Raw genomic sequence first — 9735 nt, forward strand, 5'->3', positions numbered from 1 at the left:
GGGAACGTTTGCTTCATTCCTGAGGTGCGGCAGAGGTCAGGGTTAACTTTTGTTTCTTTTCCATGACGGCTGAAGACAAGGGGGAAACGAAACGAAAGGGGGTGATTTACTTCCAAGCAATTGAAGAGGTCTACTTTGACCACTTGCGAGATGCTCCAAAGGTGCGTGCCTGGACTGGGTCTAGTGGAGACGTTATTATCGTACACATGGGTCCTCTGTGCAAAGGCACAGGATTTCCTGCCTTACAGCCAGAATTAAATCCGTGAGGTAAAGTAGCGGCTCTAGTGGGTCAACCGTTGGAGCCCAGTGTTCACTGGAAACTCAGAGATGCTGGAGGGACTCGGCTGGTCTCGCAGGCGGGAAAGACGTATTCCTGTCGTTTCCCACCGGCAGCCGCCGCTCCCGCTGGGGGTCTCCTCCACGTCGGAAAGGGGGCCGGGAGGTCGCTCCATGGAGCGCCTCGCCCTCCTTCCTCCGCAGGGTATCCCCATGGCCACCCGTTTTCAATTGCCCGCCCAATTTCCCTCACCGTCATTGCCAGACCACTGTCTCGTGGGGCCACCCGCAAATTGGGGGAGCAACAGCTCATCTCCCGTCTGGCTCCCTCCATCAACGTCGACTTCTCCGGCTTTCATTAAACCGCACCCACACTTCCTGGTGCCCCCCCTCCCCCCCACCCCAGTTCTCTCTTGCAGAGCTAAAATCGACTCTCACCTCTTATCATATCCGATCAACACCTTTTGTTGGTCTGGACCCCTCCCCCAGCCAGCCATGTCATTATTCTGCGCCTCCCCATTCTGTACTTGCCGAAAAGTCAGGGGTACACCTTTACCTTCTGAGGACGCCATGGGTCTGGCCGAGTTCCTCCGACGCCACTGAGCGTTATCACGGCAATCACGGGCGCCTGCGGGCTCTCCCGGTTTCCTACCGTGTTCAGTTGTGGCCGCCCCATTGAAGGAAGGGCATGGAAGCTGTGGGGAGATTCACCAGGATGTTGCCCAGATTGGAGATCACGCCTCACGAGGCGAGGTTATAGCAGAGGTGGGGGTTGGGGGGCTCGAAGAAGGATGAGAGGCAACTTCATTGAGGTCTGGCTGCCAGATATCGATGACGGTGAAGTTGTGCAGTAAAACCCCTGGTATCCGGCACCTATGGGTATGGGTAGATTCCGGATGTGTAATTTCCATTTGCTTGAGATTTGAACTTACAATGCCCATCTAATACATATGCATTAAAAATACTGCACTCTAATTGCATTGAACCAAAACTTGGCTGAATACATAAACCGTCTCTCCAAGAAGAAAAGACAGAGTTCTCTCAACCTCTCCTCGTGAGGCGTAATCTCCAATGCAGGGCAGGGTCCTCGTGAATCTCCTCTGCCCCCTCTCTGTCATGACCACATCCTTCCCTGCAGTGAGGTGACCAGCAATATTTCCAAGTGATGTTTCACCAGGGTCTTGCCTGTCGGCAACATCACCTCGCGGCTCTCGAATGCAATCTCGCCATTATTGAAGGCCACTGCACCATGCACCTTTGGAGGTCGGAGGGTGGGCTGGATCAGTGATCGGTGGGGGGGGGGGGGTGCGCAGTGGGGCGAAGTCTCCTGTATTTTGAATTTAAGAAAAACAGGAAAGCCTGCAGACCCCATGGTTGAGGTAAAAACACGCACACGACGCTGGAGAAACTTGGCAAGTCAAACTGTGACCTTTATGTAGCAAAGATAAGGTCATTAATTTTAAATTTAGATCTACAGCGCAGTAACAGGTCCTTTCAGCCCATGACTCCTTGAAACCCCCGAATGTTTCGGACGATGGGAGGAAACCGGTGCCCCCAGAAAAAACCCACACAGACATGGCGAGAACATACAAACTCCTTGCAGACAGCACGGGATTCGAACCCCCGGCCCAATTGCCGGCGCTGTAATGGGATGGCGATAACCGCTATGCCCATCTCTTTCATTCCCCCCACCACACCTCCACAGGTCCTCAGAGGGGAGATTGAGAAGGTTGGGGTGGGGGGGTTGTAGAGGAGGTCGGGAAGCGTGGAGCTGGTGGGGGAGGGGTGTCGAGACAGAAATACAGACCAAGAACGGGGTAGCAAAGAGAGGGGCTGGGCAACCTCTTTGATTTGGCCAGATTCCAGGCAGGATTGGGCAGAGAGTCTGGGGGGAACAGTGGGGCAAATGGGAGAGAAGGAAGGGAGGCGCTGGATTCTTTGGGTTTGGAGAGGGAGACAAGGGTTAGGAGGGAATTAAGAGGCTGAACGGGATAGGGGTTTGAGGCCACCATATGTCTTTCACCCTGTCACCCTTCTGCAGAGCCCGAGCCCCCTGTTGACCTTCTGCCTCAAGACCTACGACCGGCGGTACTACCTGGTCGCCCCAAGCGATGTGGCCTTGAGGATCTGGATGGAGGTGATCCTGACAACTGTGGAGGGAGCCAGGCACAGCTGAAAGGACCAGGAGGACCCCCTGCCCCTCTCACCCCTTCCTCCCTCACTGCCTTCCCTGGAGCTTGCCTGAAAATGGGGAAGAGGGCAGTCAAGATGGTGGTGAAGATGTCCTTGCCAGTGCACATACACTCAAAATGGCAGTTCGATGTCCATTGGTGAGGGTACACTCAAAATGGAGGCTGGAGTAGCACTGTGGCAGATATTGGAGATGGTACACACAAAATGGAGGCTGAAGATCCACTGAGGCACGTATTGGTACACTGAAGATGGTGGCTGAAGATATGCTGTGGCAATTGTTGGTAGCTTCCAAGGGGGAATACCGAAAATGGTGGTGAAAAGGTTCCTGGTGGCCCATATTGGAGCAGTACACTCAAAATGGTGGTACCTGGACCAGAACACTCAAGATGGCTGCTCAGTCTCATTGGCATTTATTGGATGTCGTACACTCAAGATGATTGTTGACATGACCAAATGGGAAAATGCCTCAAAGCAAGTCTTTAAATCCCTCCCACCCGTTGTAATTTTGTTGAAAGCGACTAAATGTGTGAACAAAGTTTGACAGTGAAATCCTATCTGAACATACTGATGACAGAATGGACACCATTAGCCCAGTGAGTGGGAAGAGGGCATTGGATGTCGAATCTCCCGAGTGTGCCTCTGTAATGGGTCTGAGGGAGGTGAGGTGATGGGGGTGTGTGGTTGGGGGGGTGGGGGTGTTCTTGCCCATGGGCTGGGCGAAGGAATTTGTATATTGTATAAGTGTTGTGAAAACATAGTAAATCTCACCCACTCGCAACTTGTGTAGGGAGAGATTCGCTCTGTCCAATCCAGGGGAGTGTGTGATGGGACGGTGCAGAGGGAGCTTCACTATGTGTCTACCCAGGCATGTGTGATGGGACGGTGCGGAGGTATCTTCACACTGTGTCTGACCCCGGGCGTGTGAGACAGGATGGTGCAGAGGGAGCTTCACTCTGTGTCTGACCCCGGGAGTGTGTGACGGGACGGTGCGGAGGGAGCTTCACTTTGTGCCTGACCCCGGGAGTGTGTGACGGGATAGTGCAGAGGGAGCTTCTCGTTGTCTGACCCCGGGAGTGTGTGACGGGACAGTGTGGAGGTACCTTCACTCTGTGTCTGACCCCAGGCGTGTGAGACGAGACGGTGCAGAGGGAGCTTCACTCTGTGTCTGACCCCGGGTGTGTGTGACGGGGTGGTGCGGAGGGAGCTGACAGCAGGAGGGAGCTGACAGCAGGAGATGAAGGTCGAACCCACGTCTCTGGGAAATAAAAGAACAAGAGGGCCTGTGGTCGAATTTCAGCCAGTTATATTTGTCACATTAGCCTCCATCACCCCTTCCACGACACTCCCTCCTCCTCCCAAGGCACTCCCTCCCTCTGCTGTCCCCCCTTTCTCGCGCCCTCCCACACCTCTTTTTCCTCTCCCCTCTCTCCTCACCATTTTCCCCTTCCCGAACCCTGCCTCCATTTCCCGCTCCGTCCCTCCTCATCTTCTCACTCCCCTTACCCCCTCCCTTGCCTGCTCCCTCACTCCTCCCACAGCACTCCCTCCACTCCTCACTACCCCTCCTTGGCCCTTTCCTCCTCAACCCCATCCGCATCCCCCTCCCTCCCGGCCTCTTCCACTTCACCCTCCTTCTCCCCCTCCCCCAAATTGGCACTTCCCCCTCCGCTCCCTCACAGTTGGCACTCCCTCGGTGCTCCCTCCATCTCTCAGCGCTTCCTCAGGCTGCCAACTTGCGATAAGAGCATCAGGCGCCGATCCCCAGGAGGGGCGGGCGCAGTGTTCACCACCATCCGGCAATGGGAATCGTGCTCATCAGTAGCAGGCAGGTGGGGGGGAGCAGGAGGCGGAGGGGCCGATAAGTTGGCGAGGCAGCCCGGTTGCACAGACTGTGCTGGCAGCAGTCGATGTTGTCAATGGCGAAGATGGAAGCCATGGTCTTGGCCCCATGGCACCACGAAGTCGACACGCAGGCTCGCAGAGTCACCTCCCGCAGCTTGTCTGCAGCACAGAAAGGTCCCAGCATTACCTCCCGTCCTGGGAAATGCACAGCAAGATCCCACAGGTGGCGAGGTTGGATGAGCCTTGAGGCTGGTAGGGATGACCCTTCGCATACTTCCCACCATCCACTCCTCACCATTCCCTCCCTCCCGCGGCACTTCCTCACCTTCTCTCCCGTGGCACTCCTTACTTCCCTCAACCTCCCATGGCGTTCCCTCCTCCCCACCACCTCCCGCGGCGCCCCTTCGTTCCCTCCCTTCCCGTGGTGCTCCCTCCTTCCCTCCTGGCCCCAGGGCCGACACTCACCACCGGGGAGCCGGGTGTGGATCTCCGCACACTGTGTCTGCTTGTCTTCGCACCGCACAGTCCCGTTCCGGAGACATTGCATGTCGTTCCCGAACTCCAGGCATCCGTGACACTCCAATGTCCGGGACGGTCGCCGCACATCTGCGTGATGGGACAACAGGGTCAATGTCCTGCCCACTATGGATCCATCCCATTTTGTCTGGACCCGTCCCACCTGGCCTACACCCAGTCATCTGTCCCACCCATTCTGGGACTGTCCTACCCAGTCTACACTTGTTCTACCCAGTCTACACCCATCCCACCCATTCTGGGACCATCCCACCCGGTCTACACCCGTCCCACCCATTCGGGATCCATCCGGGACTATCCCACCCGGTCTACACCTGTCCCACCCAGTCTCAACCATCCTACCCGTTCCAGGACTGTCCCACCCAGTCTACACCCATTCCGGATCTGTCCGGGACCGTCCCACCTGGTCTACACTCATTCCACTCAATCTACACCTGTCCCACCCATTCCAGATCCATTCAGGACCCGTCCCACCCTGTCTACACCCATTCCACCCAGTCTACATCTGTCCCACCCAGTCTGGATCCATCCGGGACCATCCCACCCATTCCGGATCCGTCCAGGACTGTCCCACCCAGTTTACACCCGTCCCACCCATTCCAGATCCATTTGGGACTGTCCCACCCGGTCTACACTTGTTCCACCCAGTCTCACCCATCCCACCTGTTCCAGACCTGTTCCAGGACCGTCCCAGCCGGTCTACACCCGTCCTACCCGTTCTGATCCATCCGGGACCATCCCACCTGGTCTACACCTGTTCTGCACCTGTCCCACCCAGTTTAAACCTGACACCCACCGGACCCATTGCACTCTATCTTACTCCTACCCCACTCACGCCCTCTTACTCCTACCCCACTCGCTCCAATCCAGATCTGTTCCAGAGCGGTCCCACCCATTCTGGACCAATTCCAGGGTCAGTCGCCTCCTCCCAGATAGTGCACGATGAAGGAAGGTTGAACCCCCCCCCCCACTTCCCCCATCTCCCATAAACTTCTGTCAACAGGGTAGAAGGGTGCAAGGGGAGGGGGAAATGGGGGTGAGGAGAGGGGGAAAGGGGTGTGGTGGAAGAGGGGAATGTGGGAGTTACAGATAAGGGGGAATAAGAGGGGAGCAGATGGGGTTAGATTAGAGGGGGAGGGGGAGGGGGAGGGGGAGGTGGAAGGGCCCATACCTGGCTTCAGGTTGCACAGGTCCGTTCCACAGCAGCGCTGGTCCAGGTAGATGGTGCCCAGTTTCAGGCTGGTGTCTGTGCAGTTAGCCATGCATGATCGTTGGATGTATCTCTCCACCACTCCGTCTGTTGGGGGGGGGGGGTGGTGGAGGGGGAGGAGTTGAGAGGACAAGCCTGTTAACACCTCCCAGCTAGGATCAGCTTGCTCACTCACTTACTCACTCTCTCTGACACTTACACACTCATGCTCTATCACTCACACACTCACAGTCTCTTGCGCGCACGCACACACACTCGCACATGCCCACACACAGACACATACAAGATCACAAGATGAAGCAATAGAAGTCGGCCATTCAGCCCATTAAATCTTCTTCGCTACTCCACCCTGAGCTAAACCGTTCTCACATCCAGTTTCAATTTCTGGCCTTTCCCTGTATCCCTTGATCCCCTGACTAATTAGATGCCAGAAAACTCCTCTTCAAACTCCCCCAACGATCAGCTGGACTTGGCCACGAATTCCACGACCCTCCAGCTAAAGAGATTTCTCCTCCTCTCTGTTTTAAATGGACTCCTTCTCATTCTAAGACCATGCCCTCTTGTCCTGGATTCACCCACCAAGGGGAAACATCTTATTCACATCAGTGTTCGAAATGTTTGGAAGAGATCCCCTCTCATTCTTCTAAACTCCAATGGATCCTGTCCAAGAGTTGCTAAATGTTCCTCAGTTTGCCCTGACATTCCAGGAATTGTCCTGGTAAATCTCTGTTCTCTCTCCAACATCAGTCCATCCCTTCTAAGACAGGGGGCCCAAATCTGCACCCAGTTCTCCAAATGATGTCTCACCAGTGCCCCAGAGAAGAGTCATCGACACCCCTCTATCCTTGTACACTATTCCCCGTGGAATTAATGCCAACATAGCATTCTCTTTCTTTACATTTCTCAACGTTGGATCCCATCTGTCATTTCTTCACCTGCTCTCCTAAACCTTCTAAGCCTCTGTGCAACCTCTTGGTTTATTCAACACCCCCTGCTTCACCCCCATCTTGGGTCGCCTGCAAACTTGGCCTCAAAACCATTCTCTAAATCATCAGCATACATTGCGAAAAGAAACGGCCCCAACACCAACCCCTGCGGACACAAACCCACACTCACACAAAAACACAGATACACAAACCCACACACACCGCGCGCGCGCACTAACACACACACACACACACACACACACACACATGTGTACACACACATACACACAGCCTTGAGGAGAGAGGGAGAGATTTTGAGGAAGGGGGAAGAATGGTAAAGTGGCAGGGGGTTGGTGAGGATGGAGGATGGTGAAGTGGGAATGGGCAGTGAGGGGGAAATGTGGGCTGGTATGGAAGGAGGGGTGTGCAGGGGCAGGGGCAGTGGGGAGGGGTGAAAAGGGAAGGGAGGGGGCAGTAAGGCAGGATGGAGGGATGGCAAGGAAGGCAGGAGGGAAGGGGTGGTAGAGGGAGTTTGGTGGAGGGAGAGGACAGAGTGAGAGGTGGGTCATTGGAGGGAGGGATGGCGAGGGGAGGGGAGGTGGAGGGAGAAGCCGGTGAGGAGGGAGGGCTAGTGAGAAGGCAATGAAGGTCAGTAGTGGAGGGGTTGGTGAAGAGGGAGGGATGGGGAGGGAGGAAGGGAGGGGCTGGAGAGGAGGGAGGAGGAGTTGAGTGAATGGTGGCAAAGGAGGTGGGGGGTGGGGAGTGAGGGAGAGTCCCATACCTACTCACCTTTCGCCTCTTCACTTATACTGAGCAAACAGCTCTCATCTGGTTGACACTGCCGCACATTTTGGGGGCCACACGTCTCCGTACTACATTGTAGCAGGTCAGCGAGAGAGCTGGAACACAATCACAACACGTCATCCAGCAGAGAAACAGCCCTTAAGCCCAAATCTATGCTATCCACTAGGCACACCCATCCCGTTATATGCAGGGGTTACACGCACATGGAGAGTTTAGGAGATTGAGGGGGTTACAGAGACGGAGGGGTGTAGGGGACCGGAGAAGGTTACAGAGACAGGGAGGGGTGTAGGGGACCGGAGAGGGTTAACAGAGACAGGGAGGGGTGTAGGGGACCGGAGAGGGTTATAGACAGGGAGGGGTGTAGGGGACCGGAGAGGGTTAGAGACAGGGAGGGGTGTAGGGGACCGGAGAGGGTTACAGAGACAGGGAGGGGGTGTGGGGGACCGGAGGGGGTTACAGGGAAAGGGAGCAGTGTATAATTGGTGCTCCCTTGGGAGATGTGACAGAGCTCTGCACCCTGGACCCTAGAAGGGGTTGTCCACCGCTCTCTGTGCCTTGTGTGCAACCCCGATGTCCGGATCACAGCCCGGCCACGCAGAACACACGCCTCCTTCCTTCCTCGCCACGGCCATTCCGTCAACAAGGCCAGATGGGGTGAGAGGGAGTTCGGCCCTTCTCCAGCTCCAGCCCCCGCCCCCCCCCCCCCCCACCCCCGCTCCTTTCATCAGTCCGTCGTGTTCGTCAGTGGGACGATCCTGTCCCGTCTCATGCAGCAGCTTCACGTTGGCCGGGGACCTCTCTGTCTGGTTTTCTTGGAAACACAGGAAGATTTTTAAACGGTCGACGCACAACAGGAAAAGTTTGTGTCAAAGCCTCAAACTCGGAGCGGCGGAAACTTTCCGTGTTTCTTCCTCGGCTGGTGGACAAAGGCCGTTGACAGGTTGGAATCAGCGCGGCCTCTCACTGCGGGGCAGCGGGACTCCGGGACCCACTGGTTCAGCTGTGGTGTCAGTATGGCTTGTCCCGTCCCACTCGGCTCCGGCGTGGCAGGGTGACGGGGGTCCCAGAGTAACTGGGAGTGACGGGGGTCCCAGGGGTAACTGGGAGTGACGGGGGTCCCAGGGGTAACTGGGAGTGACGGGGTCCCAGGGGTAACTGGGGGTGACGGGGGTCCCAGGGGTAACGGGGGGTGACGGGGGTCCCAGGGGTAACGGGGGGGTGACGGGGGTCCCAGGGGTAACGGGGGGTGACGGGAGTCCCAGGGGTGACGGGGGGTTGACGGGGGTCCCCGGGGGTGGTGGGGGTCCCAGAGGTAACGGGGTCCAGATGTAACGGGGGTCATGGGAATGCAGGAGCTCTGAGGTCTCAGGTTGTGCGCTCCCACCCCCCTCCCCCCCCCCCCACCATCCTTCGGCGCTGCTTCCTCTCCCAAGTCCCCTCCCTCCCCTTCCCCCGCGGCGTTCCTCCTGAAGCACTCCCCTCAGCTCGAGTTATTGACCAGACGGACTCCTCGCAGAGATTGGGCCCGGACAATCACGCAACATTCACCCCCCTCCTTCCTTCCTGAAGGAGGGGGGCGGCAATAAATCCCTCACCGCTCTCCAGGGTGAGCGAGATGACCAGCGCCGCGACAGGCAGCTCCATCCCTGCCCGAGAGAAGTGACTCTTGCCGCCGCTCCTGCGCTCTCAACAGCCGGAGCAGCGAGGTGATGTGGTTTTTATGTTGAATCCACCCCTCCCACATCTCGTTCGCCCGCCTTTCCCACCACACTAACTGACAGGACAAACCTCACGGCCGTTCAGCCCCTCTCTCCCCTGTTACACCGCTAGAGGAGGCCGGCATCCCCTCTCGTCCTGTTACATCGAGACAGGAGGCCTTTCGGCCCTTGTAACACCCAGGACTGGAGGCCATTCTGCCCCTCTAGTCCTGTTTACACAGGGACAGGAGGC

General features: G+C 56.8%; 2 protein-coding genes across 9 annotated transcripts in view; one reads left to right on the forward strand and one right to left on the reverse strand.

Annotated features, from left to right (window-relative positions):
• LOC138764326 (pleckstrin homology-like domain family B member 3) overlaps positions 1-3147 on the forward strand; it is a 26904-nt gene extending 23757 nt beyond the window's left edge. For all 8 annotated transcript variants that reach the window (XM_069940081.1, XM_069940084.1, XM_069940086.1 and 5 more), the window contains 2 exons: positions 76-161; positions 2318-3147. In XM_069940081.1, coding sequence (XP_069796182.1) covers positions 76-161; positions 2318-2452 — 221 coding nt within the window. In that variant the 3' untranslated portion in view covers positions 2453-3147. The remainder of the gene's footprint in view (positions 1-75; positions 162-2317) is intronic.
• Positions 2864-9529, reverse strand: LOC138765389 (uncharacterized). The gene is made up of 5 exons (XM_069942431.1): positions 9381-9529; positions 7771-7880; positions 6017-6142; positions 4777-4917; positions 2864-4470 (listed from the first exon to the last, which is right to left on the reverse strand). Exons 1-5 carry the CDS (start codon positions 9527-9529, stop codon positions 4253-4255), a joined length of 744 nt encoding a protein of 247 aa, XP_069798532.1. The 3' UTR covers positions 2864-4252.
• Between the last annotated feature and the right edge of the window lie 206 nt (positions 9530-9735).

This window comes from Narcine bancroftii, chromosome 5 (genome assembly GCF_036971445.1).
Source record: "Narcine bancroftii isolate sNarBan1 chromosome 5, sNarBan1.hap1, whole genome shotgun sequence".
Taxonomy (NCBI): domain Eukaryota; kingdom Metazoa; phylum Chordata; class Chondrichthyes; order Torpediniformes; family Narcinidae; genus Narcine; species Narcine bancroftii.